The 21,569-nt window shown below is 35.8% G+C and overlaps 1 protein-coding gene across 3 annotated transcripts in view; it reads left to right on the top strand.

Moving 5' to 3' along the window:
- The window catches only part of LOC127178327 (zinc finger protein 521), a 91,936-nt gene extending 71,995 nt beyond the window's left edge, over positions 1–19,941 (top strand). For 2 of the 3 annotated variants that reach the window (XM_051131143.1, XM_051131128.1), the window contains exons 6-7: positions 9,565–9,680; positions 18,897–19,941. In XM_051131143.1, coding sequence (XP_050987100.1) covers positions 9,565–9,680; positions 18,897–18,926 — 146 coding nt within the window. In that variant the 3' untranslated portion in view covers positions 18,927–19,941. The remainder of the gene's footprint in view (positions 1–9,564; positions 9,681–18,896) is intronic. The other variant, XR_007829379.1, reaches the window with a different exon arrangement.
- Positions 19,942–21,569: the final 1,628 nt, after the last annotated feature.

Raw genomic sequence — 21,569 nt, 5'->3', positions numbered from 1 at the left:
ATAAGCTAAGATTTAAAGGAGAAGTTCACTTCCAGAACAAAAATTTACAGATAATTTTCTCACCCCCTTGTCATCCAAGATGTCTGTGTCTTTCTTTCTTCAGTCAATAAGAAATTATGTTTCTTGAGGAAAAATTTTGGAATTTTATATGGACATATAATGGACTTCAATGGTGCCCCCACGTTTGAACTTCCAAAATGCAGTTTAAAGCGGCTTCAAATGTCCCTAAATGATCCCAGCCGAGGAGGAAGAGTCTTATCTAATTCCTGAAATGTTTTTCTCAAGAAACATAATTTCTTATTGACTAAAGAAAGAAACGGGGGTGAGGAAATTATCTGTAAAATTTTGTTCTGGAAGTGAACTTCTCCTTTAAGATCTTAGGGAAAAATTGAAATGTGAAAGAATTTCTATGTCACTACAAATGCAGAGCATGTGAACTCCTTTGTACAAAACATCCATTGAGGTGCTCAAGATGCTCATACTGGGATGACATAAATACTCTGTTTTGATAGACATGCCACATTTGAGACTTATCAAATGACCTGTAACAGATGAAACAATAGTGACACATGGTAAAAACACTGTTATTCACACTTGTGTGTTGCAACATTACTGTCGGATCCAATATAGTCGGCACATCATCGTCTTTTATTTTCAGTCTCTGAGAAAAGCCTGCATCAAGCTGCCTTGTTTAAAAATGAATCCGCAGTAAAAACAAACAGTGCCTAACAGACTGCTTGTACATCAAAAGATTTTTGTTTCTCAATTCATGACCACTTTAGCGCTGATGAAGACAAGGCTGTGACTGACAGACTTACAGTCTTCACAATGGCACAGACTATATGAAGATCTGAGATGTCAATTTCACAACTCAGACCAACTTTCAGAACTGTTTTATGGAGTTTTTGTCTACTGAAAGTTATTTTCAGAAATGCGTTTTGTCCGTACGTTGTTAATCCATTGAACGAACAGTACTTCAGTCCCTCACAGCCTCATTTTCTTTCCCGTCAGAAGTTAAACATGTAGCTACCCTTGACTAAGGTCTATGTGGGCCACAAAGTCGTTAGTGCCTATAGAGAAATTGGCTTCCATTGCATATATTTGCTACACTGAGTTGGCATTTACAGTTAAGATCCATTTCCATTATTAGCATGTTTATCATGATTTGTGATCTTTAGGATTATGGTTAGTGGCGTTTTTCATCATGAATTCAACAAATTCTTGATAGTTTTCTTTATTTATAGCATTCCCCTCACAACCTAAGCTCCTGGTAGGTCTGTATCAGAAGGTTTATGGGTTTTTCTATGGAGAAAATCCATTCAGGGTGTTTTTGTTTTAAAATAAGATTTGAGAAGTCCTGACTCGGGAGCTACATCAAGCATATGACTAAAAACCTTAAGCTGCAGCTTATACAATCACTTTATCTTGATGCATTTCTCTACTGCCGCCACCACAACATGCTTCATTTGTCTCTCTCTGTCTTTCTCTGCTTCTCTCATTCTTACTGACTTGATCTACAGGGCTTTTTTTTTTTTTTCATTTTGGCTTTATTTGGTGTTGGCGCCTGACAGACAGGTCCCACATCTCCTTCCGCACTCATATTGATCATGCAGCAGAGAGAGAGAGAAAGAGAGAGAGAAAAAGTAAAGCAGCTCTGTGAGGACAGCATCCGCACTGCAGAAATCATGACAATCATGTGAATGCATGCGTCACACAAACATATGAACGCTAAACTAGGGGTGTTTTCACACTAGAACACAATTTGGATCATTTAATTTGTGCAAAAGTTATTTTCTGAATGTGGATTCTGCTTGAAAACAATAGCATAAGGTTTGGTTTGCAGTTGGTTTGAAAGCTATCCAGCATCAATTGCGTAAGTTTTTTCTAACTCACCTTGCCAATAAGCACATCTAATGCCCTGCAAACAGAGCAATGAGTGAATTTTCATTCCTGCTTGTCTTCAAAGAAGTGTCTTTCAGTAAGCAGATCACATTCTTTGCATCTCAAGTAATGTATGCAAACGCCGTTGTGCTTGTTGAGTTTCAGTAGTAAAACAAAAATCTCCTCTTGAGTGGTTATTTATACACAGTGGTAAACAGCTGCTGTTTGTACTGAAGCTGATGACACTTTGGTTCCCAATTAAAAACAAACAAACAAAAAAAATCAAATGTATATTTGAAATACATGGCCTAAAAATATTTTTACTAAAATATATTGTAAAACATTTGTATGAATATATTTTAAAATCCGACATAATTTATATTATATTTTTTATTTTTATATTTATATTTAGATTACTAATATATTATTTTTTAAAATTATTTATTTATTCAAAAATGTAAAAATTATTTGAAAATTTTTTAATTATTTAAAAAATATTTAAAAATATATTTTGCCCTCAATTCATTTCTGTTCAAGAAAATACATTCAGATGTCTGAAAAATCTTATTTGTTGTCTATAATATGTATGAACATATAACAAATTTCAATAAAAAAAGTTTTGATCTCTAGTAGTCTATGCATCCACGTTTTCATTTAGCCTAAATGTAAGTTACTGTGAGACTGGAAATGCATTTTCTTACCCCTGAAATACATCATGAAACATATATTTTCAAATTAAAAATATATTTCATTGAGCTCATATGAATAACTTATATTAAAATATACAGTGCCCTCCACAAATATTGGCACCCTTGGTAAATATGAGCAAAGGCAGCTATGGAAATTAATCTGCATTGTTTATCCTTTTGATTTTTCATTAAAAAAAAAAAAAAAAAAATCATTGAAGTAAAAAGATAAAAAGTCGGGGGGGGGATTTCATTATGAAATAAATGTTTTTCTCTAGTTCATGTTGGCCACAATTATTATTGGCACCCAATTATTGCAAAGTCCTTTTCCCAAGATAACAGCTCTGAATTTTCTCCTATAATCCCTGGTGAATTTGGAGAACACCTAACAAGAGATCAGAGACCATTCCCTCATACAGAGTCTCTCCAGATCCTTCAGATTCACAGTTCCATGTTGGTGCCTCTCCTCTCCAGTTCACCACACTCATTTTCTAAAGGGTTCAGGTCAGGGAACTGGGACGGCCATGGCAGAAGCTTCATTTTGTTCTCAGTGACACATTTTTGTGTTTGTTTTGAATCATTGTCCTGATGGAATATCAAAACACGGCCCATTATAAGATTTCTAACAGTGGCAGTCAGGTTTAGTTTTTTTTTTTTTTAATCTCCTAGCATCCATGATGCCATGTATCTAACTAAGATGTCCCGGATGTCTGGCAGAAAAACAGGCCCAGAACATTAACGAACCAGCAGTTTATTTAAATGTGGGCATGGAGTACTTTTTATCCCTGTTTGCACCAAACCCATCATGAGTGTTTGCTGCCAAAAAGCTCTTTTTTTAGTTTCATCTGACCATAGAAGTCAGTCCCCTTTGAAGTTCTAGTCGTATCTGAAAAATAAATATGCTGGAGTTTGTTTTTGGATGAGCGAGCAGGATTTCTCTTGAAACCCTCCTAAACAACATGTGGTGATGTAGGGGCTTTTTGGAATTTTTTTTAGGCTTTCTGGCCTTAAGGCTAAACTAATCTCTGCAATTCTCCAGCTGTGATCTTGGAGAGTCTTTGGCCACTCAAAGTCTCCTCCTCACCATCCGTTATGACGATATACACACACGTCCTCTTCTAAGCAGATTTGTAACATCTTTAGTTGATTGGAACTTCTTGATTATTGCCCTGATGGTGGAAATGGGGATTTTCAATGCTTTAGCTCTTTTCTTACAGCCACTTTCTATTTTGTGAAGCTCAGCAATTTGTTCTGAACATCAGAACTATGTTCTTTGGTTTTACTCCTTGTGATGGACAATTAAGGGATTACAAATTTGGCCTTTGTGTTCCTTATATTTAAAATCCTGTGCAACCCCTCTCTCAATTTACATCGTTTTACTTCAATGAAAGGTTAGAATTTTGTGATTTTTTTTTTTTTTTTTTATGAAAGATCAAAAGGATAAAAAATGCAGATTTATCTCCACAGCTGCCTTTGCTCATATTGACCAAGGGTTCTAAACAAATTTGTGGAGGGCAAAAATCTATATGGGTCAGGGTCAAATATAATGTATTAAATATAAAACAGACCTTTGGGGACCAGGGTTGGAACTGAAACAATCAAATCTAGTGTGAAAACAGTCTGAGACTCAGCTGAAACGTTTATGCCCATCGAGTAGAATATGGAGTCTTCTTAAATCAGTTATATAATGATGGTAAATAATAGAATTTCAATTCACCAGTGGAAAATCTGAAATTATATACAGTTTCGTTTATTTAAACACAGTGAGTTTTAATAGAAGCGTTTGTTTCGGGACTGCAGCCTGAGAGAGTGTAAGCAGGAATGAAGGAATGCGGATGGGGAAGGACAGACGCAGCGTGATCATGCAAAGCGAGGGAGGATGAGAGAGGAGCGAGGGGGGAAGGAGGTAAAAGAGGAGTCGAGGAGCCATCCAGAGGCAGCGGGGAGATGTCAGAAGTGTCGCTCTCACGGGACGCATTTGACAGCTATGTGAAGTCAGGCAGCCCGCAGCTGAAAGTAGCTCCGTTCACCCTGGAGGAAGCCGAGCGCAGAACAAACACTCTGCATGCCACTTATGAGCTTTTGTCTCACTTTACACAACAAAACACTACAGTTTTACACTCAATTCTGTGCACAGTAATGCTGCCTGGCCTTGGGTTTGTAAATGCGTGCCCATTAATGCAAGAAATAACTTGTACAATACATTTAATACAAATGATACCAAATAATAACGATTAAAAAGTTAAATGTGCTCAAATTAGACCAATACTTATTTTAATATGTTATCATTAACATTATTTATCAGTTCCTTAATATTGAGTCTACCAATTAACATGAAAGTATCTTCATAAATACATGTATTTGGATAAATGAGAAAAGAAGAACTGTACATTATCCTCATCGATGGCTGAAATCATCCACATGTCCATAACTAGATCTATTTTTTTTAAAACAGTGGATCAGTACTGTAGTGTTAGCATGCATGTTTAACATCCCATGATCCCATTATGCACATTTGTGATCCTTACTGTAAAGTGTGACCTATTTCTACATTGCTTGATGTGCTGTTAATGTTTGTATTCGTGTTATTAACATTATATAACTGTAAAAGAGCATTTCTAAGGGACTATTTTTGGACTTTATTTAAAATGTGCAGAACATTTATTTGCATTACATAACAGTCGTAACACATTCATTAAGCTATCAGTCAAAACCACAAACACTCACATTAACATTGGACGCTTCGTCCTTTGACAAACGTTCAGTTAGGTACTGTAAAGTAAAAATCCCATTCATTGCCTTATACAGAAATTGATTTCTGGCAATATATAAACAAAAGGTACAAACATGTAGCACTTAGGTACTAATATGCACTAGTTAAGGATAAATAAGGCATAAAAAAGTGCCCCTTTTTGAAAGGTTCCTGCCCCTGTGATACCCTTTGTACCTTTTTTTCTGAAAGTGTATGAAACTGAAATGGCAATTTTTTTTCTTTCTTCTTGTGATCTGAACCTGAGTGAAACAGCTTTGAGGCTATGAGGGCATATGCCTTTTTTAATAATAAATAATAAATTTGATAATCAAAATAAATAAATAAATAAATAATAATAATAATAATAATAATAATAACAATAATAATAATAATAATGTGCACATATAAATAAATTATAAAAAACACTGCAATATTTCCTAAAAATATAAATTGTCAATTTTGCTGAGACAGAATTATACTGATGTTCAAGACTGTTAAACATTAGCATATACATCTGTTGAAGTCATTAGTAAGTGCAATTTAAAATGTAAAAAAAAAGAAAAAAAAAAATTTTCAGCTGCTAAATACCTTGTGAAGAACTACAGTATTCATAATCACACCAATCATTTCCATGGAAACAGGAGTGACCTCAAAAGTACTGTGGTCACAGCATCTTCTGCCTCTGATTGGTGGATGTGTTTTAGATCCAAATTTAGCTCGATTTGAGCGTGAATTAAATGTGTGATTTTCCATTATTAAACAACCTTGGAGTTCAGGAACCGAATGAAGATTTTTATAAAGAAAATGCTGTCAGTGATCGTCTGTCTCAGAGAGATGCTGTGAAGATATTTGAGAAATGTGTATACAACTAGATTTTTAGTTGTTTTTTTTTTATTCACAGAAAATTTTATATGATACTTAAACATGAAAATATCTGTAAATGTTCTGCAAATGTTGGAAAAGTGTGAATTGCCGTCAGTTTACAGTATGATCCAGCAACAGCTCTTAATAAATGATCTTTTACATTTATATGACAAACATCAAATTGAAATAGATCACACTTTATAATAAGGTTCACAAATGTGCATAATAAATAATTTATTAACATTAGAAACACACTAAGTGATGTTCAGATGATTTCCACTACAATGAGGTTCAGGAAGAAACGTTTTATTGCTTTTAAGTAGCTTTTTCTGTTTGTTATTTAATGGTAACTAATACATTAAGTAACACACATTGAATGTTAAGATGTAAATTAATAAATAAGCATAAACCAAGATACATTTGTAAAGAGGAGTTGTACATTGTTAGTTTATGTTAAATGATGCATTAACATTTTATAAGAGTTTATTACTATTTAGAAATGTGTTATGCCCAACTTAACAATAAGGATGAACCAATATTGGTAACACTTTACAGTAAAGTTCCATTAACATTAGTAAAACCAAACAAAACAAAACAAAAATCATAAGTCAAAATGAGCTAAAAATAAAACATGAAAATAATTTCAGTATTTATTTCAGTATTTTAAAAATCTGTTCATCTGTTAATAATATTAAATAATAATATTAAATGAACCTGGGCTCAATTAACAATGAACAGCTGTATTTAACAAATATTGTACAAACTGCGTTAGATAATGCATTAACCAGTGTTAACTAATAGGACCTTATTGTAACGTGATACCTGAATGCTGTATGCAGATCTTTTTATTTATTTCCTTTATTTAACCAGGAAAAAAAATCCCATTTATATACAGCATCTCTTCTTCCAGGGAGTCCTGGCTCAAAATGGCAGCAACAATAAATAGTTAACAGTCACATTAAACAAAGAAAATACACAACATTAAATACTAGTTATTTATTCCAATAAAGATTTAAAATAATTTTAAATAGTTTTTAGTTTATTTTCTTGAAGTTCACTCCATCCGAGAAGTTCAGTGTTAGTTCAGATTAACTAATGGATTCATGTAATGTCAACAAATACTACATTATAGTAAAGTGTTAGCAATAATAGTAAGTGAAATAGTAATTTCCACACCCCCCCAAAAAAATCTCTTTCTCTCTATATTATTACTCATTTATGCTCGTGTACAGGATATCAAACCCACAAATACATGTCCAGATCATTGTACCTGTGTAAGTTAAATTAGAAGACACCGGGTAAATAAAGTATGGTAGCAGTGCACATCAAATTTGGGTCTAAATCCAAAATCCACATGGTGACATGAAGGCGAAAGTTGTTTATCCTTCGTAAGAAATTCAAATGAAGACCAGAACTCACTCTGTACCTCAGAGACACGACTCGGCGCATGTGTGTGTGCGACTAGCCACCCTTAACATATGGGTCTCTAAAAACAAACAGCATGTTTGAAGTACTCCTGAGAGAATAACTGCATGCTTTCACACACACACACACACATTGAGCAGCCCTATGGCTTAATTAAAGCACACAGACGCACTATGTGTTTTAAGTGCCATTTCAAAGATTATATGTGACTGAAATCAGGCTACGCATAAATAAGGAGTCTGCATGAATATTAATAATGTCAATATAATTAGCACTGTTGACTAATAGAGACAGTGTTTTTGCATGTGGAAGGGACTGCAGTTCCTGTGCTTGTTTATGTCCCTACAGCGGCTCTAAATAAAGCACATCATTATTCCTCGCTCTTCACCATGACTCGAAAACACCTACCGTTGACCATTATCCACTCAAACACAAAGCAGGGGCTGCCAAAGCCTGGACACGTCCAGCTGGATGGTGAATCAAAGCCGCGTTACATTTGCAGAGTGTTTTAACTGAAAGAGCTGTGCGCAGGTGGGATTGGTTCTCCCATGATGCGAAAGACTGGAAACATTTGGGTTTCCCAACATCTTGATTCACTCATTCGTGACAATACTTCTTTCATATGCTGCCAAACTGTAAAATTTGAGCTCGGAAAACAGAACATGTCTTTCCTCATTTGAACTGAGTAATATTATGGAAAAAAAAAGAACCAGAGAGAACTTCCTCAGTGTCTACGTGTGTGTTTTACCATAAACTCTACTGTAAAATCCTAGGTAATTGTTTGCTTACTGTATGCGATCAATTAAGAATAGTGATTTGAGAGAATATTAATTTCAGCTTCCTTTGAAAACTTCGTTTTATTGAATGTACACTGTGGTTGAAAGAAGGGTTTCCTGTTCTTTATTACAACTAATTTATACATTTTTAAATAATAGTACGTTCATTAAAACTATGAAATAACACAAACAGAAGTATAGAAATTATGCAGTGATCACTGTGATGTGACCCTGGATCACAAACCAGTTAGTTTTTTGGAGATTTATACATCATCTGAAAGCTGATGTAGCTTGTACGAAACAAGCTTTCCATTGATGTATGGTTTGTTAGGATGGGACAATATTTGGCTGAGAAACAATTATTTGAAAATCTGGAATATGAGGGTGAAAAAAAAATCTAAATATTAAGAAAATTGCATTACAGTTGTCCAAATTAGGTTCTTAGTAATGCATATTACTAATCAAAAATTGAGTTTTGTTATATTTATGGTAGGAAATTTACCAAATAGTTTTGCTTTTGAATATTTAAAAAAACTATAATTTTGACTCATACAATGTATTGTTGGCTATTGCTACAAATATACCCGTGCTACTTAAGACTGGTTTTGTGATCCAGGGTCACAAATGTAGAACAAATTTGTGATTTTTCAAAGTGATTTTTTTTTTTTTTTTTGTATTTATCAAAGGATAAAAACAAAAATTGTCACGTTTCCACAAAAAATGATAAAATAAATAAATAAAATAAAATAAAATAAAATAAAATAAATTAGCAGAAACTGTTTTCAACATTGATAATAATCAGAAATGTTTCTTGAGCAGAAAATCTGAATTGTCAGAAAATTAGAATGATTTCTGAAGAATTATGTGACACTGAAGACTGGAGTAATGATGCTGAAAAATCAGCTTTGATCACAGAAATAAATGACATTTTCAGATATATTCACATTATTTTACATTCTAATAAACTTTCACAATGTTAATGTTTTTGCTGTATTTTTGATCAAGTATGCAAATACAGCCTTGGTGAGCAGAAGAGACTCTTTTAAAGGCAATAAAAATTCATGCACAGGCAAGACTTACATTTGTCTACAGAACTAATTTCAAGAAATGAAGCATTGGCCTGTGTGTCAGTAGGTTTAAATTGCAAACTGATAGTGTGTATGGTTGTGTTTCGTTGCAGTATTTGTGCAGGCCTGTAAACTGCAGCAGCACATCTTCACCGCACACGGGCAGGAGGACAAGATCTACGACTGCTCACAGTGCCCGCTGAAGTTCTTCTTCCAAACTGAGCTTCAGGTGAGACCATCTGAGAATGAGGATGCCATGTTTAGATCACATGACCAACCAAATAACCCCTGTCACACCTTTTGCTTGGCAAAACACATAAATCATGGGGAAGAAATACGGTTGTAGATAGAATGCTTCTGCAATATTATTAAGCAAAAAAAAAAAATAATAAAAACTTGCCTTTGCATGATCCATGTATACAGGCGTCAGTATAACACTCAATGCCACTGTCAAATCATTCAGTGAAACATGAACAAACCAACACTGGGACAATTAAAAAATTGTTTGGATACACTTTATTTTAAGATGTCCTTGTTACAGTGTAAATATACATTTAAGTACTGAGTAATATACATGTACTTACTATATGGTTAGGGTTAGGATTAGAGTTGCATCTTATACCAAATTGGAATATGACCAAAAAATTTAAATGGAGATTTAGACTTATTTGATATTAGTATGACACCGTGGCAGTAAAAAAGGATCTCTTTGGTCTTTACTGTGAAGCTCTGTAAGCAGATTCTTATCTTTACTGCTGTGATGCATATAAACTGCTACAGTGCAGAGAGCAGTGAATTCTCTTGGTAGACAATGAGACAGATCATTGATAAATAAATGGGACAAGTTATCCACACATAAGGAAGCTAACCTTTCCTGGGACATTACCTTTTTTAGTGGCTGCAGCTCTCCTGGGAAATATGCTAGATATTGCTTGTTATGAATATAACACATTTTATATGATCTCATACATGTGGAATTGTGTTGTCCTTTACCCATTAAATGAAGGGTCCCATAGTTATTTATCAGGTTTTACAGACTTTGCAGTTTCTAAGTGTGCAATAATGAACATTCAGGATATGAGAGTATTAGTAAAACTTTATTTTAATGTGTCCTTGTTACACATTACATATTTACTATAGTATAGTGTAACTTTACAAGCAACTAACAGTAAACCAAACCCTAAACTAAACTTTTTAAGTACATGTTGTTAATATTTTAAATACATATGTGACCCTGGACCACAAACCAGTAATATAGATCAATTTTTTAAATTTGAGATTGAGATACACTGACTAATTAAGCTTTTCACTGATGTATGGTTTGTCTAGGATAGGACAATATTTGGTTGAGATACAGCTATTTGAAAATCTGGAATCTGAGGGTGCAAAACAATCAAAATATTGAGAAAATTGCTGTTAAATTTCTTAGCAATGCATATTACTAATTACTACTTACTACTAAGTTTTCATATATTTACAGAAGAAAGTTTACAAAATATCTTCATGGAACATGATCTTTATTTAATATCCTAATGATTTCTGGCATAAAAGAAAAATTGATAATTTTGACCCATACAATGTATTTTTGGATATTGCTACAAATACACTGCTACTTAATACTGGTTTTGTGGTCCAGGGTCACATATTATAAATCTTATTGTGAACCATTCATCCATGAATGTGTAAATGTTTCATAACTAGATCTTCCGGTGAAATGACAGACTTCTCTCTAGCGACAGATGCAGGAATTTTCCAATGATTTAGTCCACTTAAACTCCGCCCCCGCATGTTCATCTGCCTTCACTTTTAAATGCCGCGCCCACATTTCAACATCCAATCAACAGCCTGTGCATAGAACCAAGTCCCGCCCTACATTTCTTCATCTATACTCCATTAGACTCGGGTGTGCATCACAATACAGATTCTACTTCTAACTCAGATGCTACTTCCGTTTCTGTGATTTCTGATTTTAACATCTGGTTGCCTTAAAGCTAGCCTGCTCGCCTGTAACAGCTAAGACAGAGATTGCGAAGAACTTGTATATATATTCAAACAAAAGGGTTTTTTGTTGGCTTACTTCGCTGTCAGACTTGTACTTACCTGTCCATCAGAAAGTGAAGCTTGTTTTCTCAGTTCTTCACACTACAGTCATCTCCGCTCAGTCGGTGAGGTCAGAGGTCATAAGGATGGATGGATACAGAGATGTTTTATTTATTTGTGCTGAGCTCATAGAGCTGAAGATGAAGGGCTGTGACAGACAGTCTGCCCCCTACCCAAACTCCTTATGCCCTGAGCGCAGTGAGCAGTCACTGCATCACCACTGACCTGCCAAGAGCATGATGGGAAAAACTCAACCTAATCAGCTCTCATAGGAACAAAACCTCACCTTTAAACCCTTAAGCACAGAATAACATACCTTATATATTTCTACACATAACTCACATACCTAAATACAAATGCAGATGTTACTTTTTTGTGAAATTTGATGAATGTGCTTATAGTTTCAAATAATTTGGCCTAAAGCCTCTTTAGAGTTATTAGTAGACAATTAGGTTAGGCTTAGGGTTAGTAAACAAGCTGACATGTATATGCAAAGTTACTTATAGTCAGCAGACTGTGTGCACTATCAAAATAAAGTGATTGCAAATGTAAATATGACAGTGCTATTTTAGTGCAATCAGGTTAAACTGGATAAGATGCAGGTTTTTGCAATTCCTCAATCAATGAATTGGGCTAACACATAACCCTCTGACTAATTCATGACAGCAGCTAAATTAAAAAAAACTAAATCTACGTCTCCCTGAATGTTTTTATGAGTATTCACAACGGACAAAACAACTAACCCAGTTTTCTAACCATAGTTTTCTATTACTCAGACTTTTGACATTAATTCTGAAGTTCTAGCCCACAGTTCACACTGAAGCACAACAAGAAAAAAAAGCTTTTGACTTCAGGTTTAAGATTGCTCAGATGTTTTAAAATATGATTCGTACACAAAAGTGTAATGAAAGCTCCGATAATACCCATGTGTGACTCACGGATGCAGGTAGATCAGATACAGACAGCAGCAAACCCCAGCGTCCTGCGAGAGTTTGCGTGTGTGTTTGTGTTTGTTCCCGCCTCTGGCTGGGTCTGATGTGTGTATGCAAACACATCGTCTTGAGACGGTGACAAACCCTTGCTGCAGCCCATGAGCGCGTTCATTCTCTGCTCATCACCGCTGGGAGACGCACAATCCAAACAAACACTTTTGATCTCTGACACACTTCTGCTTCCTGTAAACTTCCTGTGAACTTTTTACAAGCGACTCTACTTATACAAAATAAAAGATACTTTGCTTCGGCATTGTCAGGATGCACGCTGTTGTGAAAATGTTTCATTTAAAGTCATTTAGAAGAATTAATGATGGCATTTATGTGGGAAGAGTGATATTGGACAAAATTGGACACATCTTAAATGCAAAAGACAATATAAAAGTACTTTAAGTTGCATTTTCAAAATGCATTTATAATTATAGTGCATGCAGCTTTCATGAGCTCATCTCAGTTAAGATTTGGAACATTTGTACTTTTTAAAATTAATTTGTCACACCGCAGGACTGACAGCATTTTCACTGTCAAAAAATTATTTGATCATGTGATATGGTCACATGATTATAAACGATAAAATTTACATTCTTGAAGTGACCATTGCATGTACACTTTATGAAGGAGTTAGTTTGTTCATTTTGTTTTGGAAAGAACCACAGTGCTCCTCAAAGTCACAAAAATACCTATAGTGTGCGAATGAAAGTTTCAAGAAATTACAGACAATTCTGTCATGATGCACACAAGATGAAACTGGTTTTCAATGGGAGCACAATGTACGTGTTAACGCTACATTTTACATGTGTTGAAAAAATCATTTAAGAGCTAATGATTATTTGTTGCATTAATTGCCTGAATAGATGATAATTTTGTTAATGACCATAAGTTGCAGCACTAATCTAAAAACGGATATATAAATTTGAACCTAAAATTTTGATAAAAAAAGATTGATCATATGCATTTGTCAGCTGCCCTGGTTGCTAATTTTTAGGCTGCTAAAAGTATTTTTTGGTTAATATTTCAGATTGTTAATTACTTGGTTGAATTATAAACTAATGCTACATTAATAAAAGAAACTACAGAGTTCTCTTATTTTTGATTAATATTTCATTTATTTGTTAATTCCTGCAATCCAGTAATAGCTTGTTCAGTTTTGAACATCTCTAATACAGTCGCCGTGATACATAAACTACAGCAAACACACATTGGAACGAATCACAGCTGAAGCTGCCAGAACTGTTGGCTGTTAAGTTTATTTAATCTCTATTCAAGCTATACGCTCAACTATGCCAGAGAAATCACCAGCGCTCTTTCATGCAGCTCATGAGATCTGTGCACTCCTGGACTATTTGTGCACAGACCTCTGCATAGAGAATGATGTATTGCTGTCTTTGTTGACGTTTATTAACATTGTTGTCTCCTGGCATTTACTTTATGCATTTTAGGTGAGTAATAATAATTAATAGTATTTAAAAGTTGTATGTTGTGATGCAACTAACTTAAAGGTGATGTAAGTACAGAGACTAGAGAGAAGATAATCAAGAACTGCATTTTTGTTTACTGTTTAATCTGGCTTGATTTACTGACACATAAAGAGCAATAAACGATTTTGCCACAAAAAATGTTGCAGCATTACTGTCAAGTAATATATTTCTGTCTGATCTGTGTCTGTGCGGGCAGTCTTGCACTGATGTATTCATCTCCATTGAGCAATAAAAAGGAGAAAGTAGAAGTAGAAGAGTCGAGAAGAAAAAAAATATTATTTCCAAGATACAAAATGTAACACATTGAAATATACAATGCCAAACCACTGACATCTGCTGAATCTACAGGAATGTGTCACAAAAAAGCATATTTTACATTACTTTTAAGCAAATCTTGGGAAAGTGATACCAGTATCCCTTGTGTAACTTTATCCCTTGTGTAACTTAAAGGGGTCATCGAATGCAAACTGCACTTTTTCATGTTGTTTGAACATTAATGTGTGTTGGCAGTGTATGTACACATCTACCCTATAATGAAAAAAAAAAAAAAAATCCATGCAGTTTTTTTTAATTCATCTGTAAAAATAATAATCCCCTTTTTCAAATCGATCCATTCTCAGATGCCTGTCAATGTGACGTCACACGATAGTTGACTGACATGAGCATCTTACCCCAGACCAGCTGTAACAGTCCAACCTCCTTTGTTTCAATGCCGGAGCAGGGATGTAAGTTAGGCAAGAATTTCTCCGACTGAGCGATTGAGGTGTTGTGTTGCTGGATGTAATAATGAACATAGTGGTCGTCATTTACTCCCGACATCTGAGCCGCTGAAGATGCAGTAGATTACGTTTGTTTGTGAAGGGAATGCGCCTCCCGATCTACATATATCTGTCTATGTTCACGCAAATCATTCGTGATCCAGCTTCATTTACAGCAGAAGTGAATATAATGGTTTTTCTTATGAATCTCTACAATCTTTTTTTCCTAATAACGTGCTAGTCAGCAAGTTTCATGGCTAAACGCGCTAAGTGCGGCTAAAGTCAGTCAACAGAGAGAAGAGAGGGGATTTAAATTTGGATTTAAAGGAATAATCCATCAGAATGGGATGATTTTTGCAGAGCTCATTTTAACAAGGTAAAAAGTTGTTTTACACTACCATTGAGAATTTTTAACCAAAGTATATTATAGACTTTTCATTAAGACCCTAAAGAATCATATCAACTTGTGGAAAATGGGCATCCGATGACCCCTTTAAACTCATCGCAACTAACTTCCATATGACCTGTTAAAGGAAGGGGTGAGACCTAAAGGTACAAATGCAATCGCGCATTTTATTCCATATACACAAATTATGCAAACTCTGTAGGCCACCAACTACCAAAGGGTGCACCATATCGTCATATCGTTGCTGTGGATATTTGCTTTTTATTTGCAGTTATTTTACGAATAACTGTAGATATATTAGGTTCTTTGTAGCCTGCACTGAACTGTAGTAATAATGCTCAACAATTGCTAGGTAGACTAATGAAACTGTTGTTAACACATGGCTTAATTAACAAATGTTTGCAAGGCAGCCTAATGCAGTTGTGATGAAATTAGTTTAATTAGTGCAGGTTATCAAGGTTACAGTATTTACAGATCGGACTGAATGTATTTGACCATGATAAGTCAGCCATTGACCACTGCTGCAGGGAAGAATGCCAGAAGATAAGAGGATGGATTGATGGATTGGTAGACGGAGTGGTTTTTACTCACCAAATCTGATGCATCTAAGATATATGTATATCTGCATTACTGTTAACCTGGTGTTTCACAGTAAAGTAGTAGTCTTGGTGTGGTAAAAACAACAGTATCATTTGTATCCTTGTTCATTTCCCAGGGCAGTGGTTCCCAACCTTGTACCTGCAGCATGTCTTTTGTCTGACAAAACCATTTCAGGTATTTAGGACTACTAATGATCCAATGACCTGAATCGAGTGTTTGACTAAGGATACATGCAAAATGTATGCAGTTAGGGAGGCTCCAGGAACAGGGTTGGGAACCACTATTCTAGGGCAGGGTTATCACAGCATGGTTGTTTATTTAGGGCCAATCCCAATTCTATTTTATTACCCTTCACCTACCCCTACCCCTTCCCCTTGTCCCTTGAAACTGAGTGTCAATGGGTAGGGGTGGAAATATTCCCCTAAGAAATGGGACACCGCTACTATACCGTTACACATAATCACGTGTCGTCTAGCTCCTACAGTACACGCATACAGGTGTGCTGGTGTGCATTAGAGCTTTAAATTACCATTCTGTATTAATGTGCTGCTTACTTACACACACACACACACACCAGAGATCGCACAGCTTACACATCCAGGAGCAAAGTAACTTATCAACAGTACCCTGCGACTTTTATTAATAACCTAGCTTTAATACTGAATCGCTACATTATTTTTTTGAAGTAAACTCACTCATTGTAAAGAAAGACGCACAGACACACGTACACTCAACTCTCATCTCTCTCTCTCTCAAATTGGCAATATTTTAAAAAACAGTTTAGCAATTTCTACATTTAGCCCCCTAAATGTCTATGGTGGTTTTCACCCTGATTAGACATAAAAAAAAATGTTGAGGCACTATCGTGCAGTCAGTAATGGTTTAAGGACAGCAAACTTCAGCAATGTTTTTGCAAACATTTCTTTGAATAGCACTCGACTGAATGTAACATAAAACAAATGATTACTTCCCTGTTGAAAAAAAAAACAGCATTTGCTGGTTAGGTATGTTTTGAAGCATGGCTGCTGGTTTGAGCTGGTTTAGGCTGGTCATGAGCTGGTTTAAGTTTAGTTGCTTAGGACCAGCTTAAACCAGCTCATGACCAGCTAAGAACCATCTTAAATAAGTTCACACCAGCAGCCATGCTTCAAAACATACCTATCCAGCATGTGCTGTTTTTTTTTATTAAAACCTTTATTAATGGCAAATATGCTTACATTTATGGGTCTTCTTGTTCCCTCAGGCAGCCATTGCTGCTATAATTGGTCTGGTGATGTTCTCTAGCATGACATTGCAGAGAGGAACTGCTTTTAGCTGAGATAATTCTCATACCCCTTTATCTCAAGAGTGGGCCCAAAAACCTTTACGTCTCCACCTAAAAAAAAAAAAAAAATCGAGGCACCTCTACCCCTCACGTGAACTTGCGAGACAGGGAGGTATGGGTAAGTGTAAGAAGGGACAGAAATAGGATTGGGCCATAGTCATTACAGACCCAGGAAGTGCCGCTGTATTTTGAGACTATGGTGATGTGGCTGGACCATGGACATCTAGGACTCTTCAATGACCCCTAGTTGCAGCATTAGGCTCACCTCATCAATAATCTGTCCTCAAACCCAGTCAGGCTGCTCTTTTATAAACACTCCTACACTCTTAAGAATAAAGTTTTTTTTTTTATTGGCATCAATTGTTCTATGAAGAACCTTGAACATCCATGAAACCTTTCAAATGCAGAAAAGGTTCTTTACAGTCGAAAAAGGTTCTTTACATTTTTAAAATGTCCTTCAAAATGGTTCACTGTTCACCCCAAGGTTCTTTGGGGAACCACAACGGTTCTTCTATGGCATCACTGCAAAAAAACCCCTCTTGGAACCTTTATTTTTTAAGAGTGTAGTAGTGTGCATACATGATGTACTGTCACCTGAATCTGACTGAGCTTCTCTATAAAAAAAAATGTTTTAGATGTGGATTTTAGATTTCTAGAATTTTCTCTGCAATCCTTACTTTGGTGGAGAGAAGAGACATGTCTCTAGCGTGACATTGCAGAGAGGAACTGTTTCAGGGTATCTTGTGGCATAAGCATAGAAGTAATGGGAAATTAGGGCACTTACTGGCATTAGAAAGGGAATTAGTCCAAACTGGAGGAGGCTAAAAGAGCTCCTAGAATCCACTAGGGTCATGATGCATAGTCATTGTATAGTCAGTCTTCCCATCATTGAGCATTTAAGGTGAATGATGGCCATACAAGCATGGATCTTTGGGAAGTCGAGCAGCATGGCTTCCTTTCGGATTCCTGCTGCTGTTGAATGCTCTAATGGCCGTTGCCTCTCTGATGTGGTAAGGTTGGAATCCTCTTCTCAGAATCTCTGGCAGCCATTGGCTCTTCAAACAGCCAGCCCAATGCTTTCTGCTGGGCTCAGGGCAGCACCTTCTCACCAACCTGGGAATGTTAGTTTGACCAGAAAGCAATACTGGGAAGGAGAGAAAGGCCACATATACAATGTCCTTCTCTGTGATAATCACAAAATGAATTCCAGTGATGTCCTGCTCACCTCCTGAGGCTTTCGCTGTTCCTTAAATGCTCCCTTCCTTGATGAAGGATATTGCCTTCAGGTGTTCCTGACTCGGTGGCTCCGTTCTGCTGATTACACCTGCCAGAGGCCAGAAATATATTATGGTCAAGGTCAGGCCCGTCGGTTAAACCACTGTAGGTCTGTCACATTTTAATAAGGTTTCATTCTGAACAAAAATAAAAACAAAAGCTCTACAACTGTTGTATTTCTTTGTTCTCTCTTTAGTCAGCCTATGCATTTTTAGATTCTCTTTTTATTTGAAGTTATTTTGACTAGATAGAGCTGCCTGAAGCAAGCTTGTGTGTTTGTTTTTTTCTAAATCAAAACAGAATTGTGCAGAATCACACTGGCGATGTAATATAATGAATAAATATGAATACATCAAATGATTGTTGTTTGTACAAGCCCGTCTGATTCATGTGCTGAAGTGAATGTTCACACAAACGCAGTGTGAACACATTCTCATCTGTGCAGAATGTTTTAGGTTGAATTGAGAAACTGTTACAGTGTTGATTAACTTGCATTATGTTTCCTTTTTCAGAACCACAGCCTGAGTCTGCACAGCAGCTAACAACAGAACCGCTTGGAAGAGAATCAAGACCCCATCAAGACCCAATAAATATATTAACGTCGCATTTCTGTGTTGCACTCGGTCAAACAAAACAGTTATAAAGAAATTAAGGCAGGGGGTAGAAAGATAGATGTTTGACATTTGGAGTTCCAACAACCTATTTGTAAGTAATATCCTTCATGTTTTGCATTTCCTTTTCTTGTAAAGAGTCTTGAATTTTTATTGTAAAAAAAAAAATAAATAAAAAATGAATGTTTGAACACCAGACTGAGCAGATTTGAGAAAGAACTGGGGCTCACAAAACAAGATGATACCAGGAAAACTGAGCCATCATCACCAGCCCAGCCTGCCTCATGTGACCAGAGCACCAAACATCAAACTTTTGAGTGACATGAAATATAAATAATAATATGCTGAATATATGCAAAACCAGAACAATACAGAACAATATTAAAGCAGCAGTAATCCATTCCAAATGATCTTCTCTTATCCCGAGGTCATTTCTAACAGTTAGATGAACTGCTGTCTGTCTATGTTGACTTGTATATTTCTGTTTTTAATGTTTACTGCTTGCTAAAGTCTGGATGTGTCTGGAATTGTTCTTTCTATATGAAAGAGGGCAAAGACATTTATTCTCTGTCGTCTCCATTTGTCTCATTGGGTTTGGCTACACAAATGCTGTCAGGAGCATGTCAACGGCTGACTGATGTGTAATGTCATACTCTTCTTACTCTATCAACATTGTGTCTAATATGTACAGTATATACCAGTTTTACATTAAATAAATTTGACATGCACTTTTGCAACACTCCATAGTTTTATGGATGTTCTCGTTTTGAGCTGATCTACACACTTGATAAGTGGCAACTGGACATTTGGAAATGAGACTTTTATTAATGTCATGACATGTCAGTTAAAAAAAAAGTTCTATAAAAATATTAACTGAGGTCCGATTTGTTGGACCTTTTTTGTGTTCTCATGTGATGAAAACATTAAAATTGTATGAAGATATGGATTTGCTGGATTTGCTTTTCCAAAGATGTTTCATTACTGTGTTTCTATGTGTTGGTTTGTGTATCTTCTTTTTCCAAAAATTAGCATATGGAACACTTTACACTTTTTTAACAAAACTTACACAATGTTCATTGATCTTTTAACTTAAACATCAGAAAATGTCCACCTCAGAAGGTAAAACTGACTATTGTTCCATCATGTATTGACCCTTGGAGGGATTGGCATGGTAATGTACATGACATTGTTAATGTATTTGGCCTTGGTGGAATAGATCTGCTATGCTGCTGCTGCTATGGCAGAGTAAGTACCAAGACTTGTTACTGCCAATACATCCACAACATGCTGCTGTGAGCATGTAAGAAATTCTGCTGCTGCTCATATAACATAAATTAAATAACCCCTATATAGCATACATAAATCACCACATAGCAGATCTATACAGGTGGAGCTGGGGAAGGTAGAGGTTTTCTAAAGCAAGCTGCAAACTGCTACAGCAAGCACTAGCAGTATATTTGAATGTTGAGAAATGAGCTCATTGGCTACCGACGCAAGAGAGAACCAATCAGCTGTGGCATGTAACAATGATGTCATTATGTCAGATTGCGTTAGACCCATAAGACTGCGCCATCTAGAGTTTCATGCCAGAACTTTGTATTTATTGGCTGGTTTAAAAAAGGAGCATATATTTATTTCTTTCTTTCTTCTTCCAAATAGTCCTGAACCATGGTTGCATCAACCTCAGTTTATGAGAGACACAATTTGAATTTTTTTGGTTTTATTGTTGACACAGAATTCAAACCTGGAAACATACTCCAATAAAAGCACAAGCTGCTTTTATTGAACATTTTTGAAAGTGACAAGCTTCACAGAAGGTCTGATGTGCCGATGAGCAGATGCTTTATTTTTGTCACATGATGTTTAATGCTGGCCTGGAAGTAAGGACCTTCAGAAACTCAAATCTAACATGGATTCCAGAAGTTATCTCTCAGTGTTTGTTTCATTAACAAGCTTAAGAAAATCCAGCTTTGGAGATGCACACAGGTAAGACAGTGGGAAACTCTACTCTAATTTGCTTCACTGGCATGAACTTCTCAGAAACTTCTAGCATAAATCCAAGTATAAAGGCACTCACATTTAAGGAATCAAAACAATGGAAGCTCTTCTATGGCCTGCTGGTTTGTCTCTTCATATATAGAACAGACATTGATGGCATAGTGTCCATTTATGTAACTATGAGCCGTGTTGAACTTCATGCAGTTGAGGAGCAATGCTACCATTGGGAACAAAGACAGCTTGCATGATGCTTGTGTCCCAGTAGCTTAGCTGGTAGAGAGCAACACCAAGGTTGTGGGACGGATTCCCAGTGGATACATACACTAATTAAAATGTGTTGCTTAATTTGCATTGAGAGATGCTTTGGATAAAAGCACCTGCAAAATGAATGTAAATGATTTGATTCTTGATATTGTTGTATACTGTACCTACCATCAATGAAATTGCGTTCTGTCCGCACTTTTCATGTCCTGAAGTAACAAAAGAATTTGAATGATTTAAGACTTTAAATGTTGCAGTGATTTAGTGTTTTCTCTCTCTCTCTCCAAAGGCACATATGGTAATAAGTTTCCTTGT

The sequence above is a fragment of the Labeo rohita genome, chromosome 2 (assembly GCF_022985175.1).
Source record: "Labeo rohita strain BAU-BD-2019 chromosome 2, IGBB_LRoh.1.0, whole genome shotgun sequence".
Taxonomy (NCBI): domain Eukaryota; kingdom Metazoa; phylum Chordata; class Actinopteri; order Cypriniformes; family Cyprinidae; genus Labeo; species Labeo rohita.
Note: the sequence above shows the minus strand (reverse complement) of the source record. Positions and strands in the feature narration are given on the sequence as shown.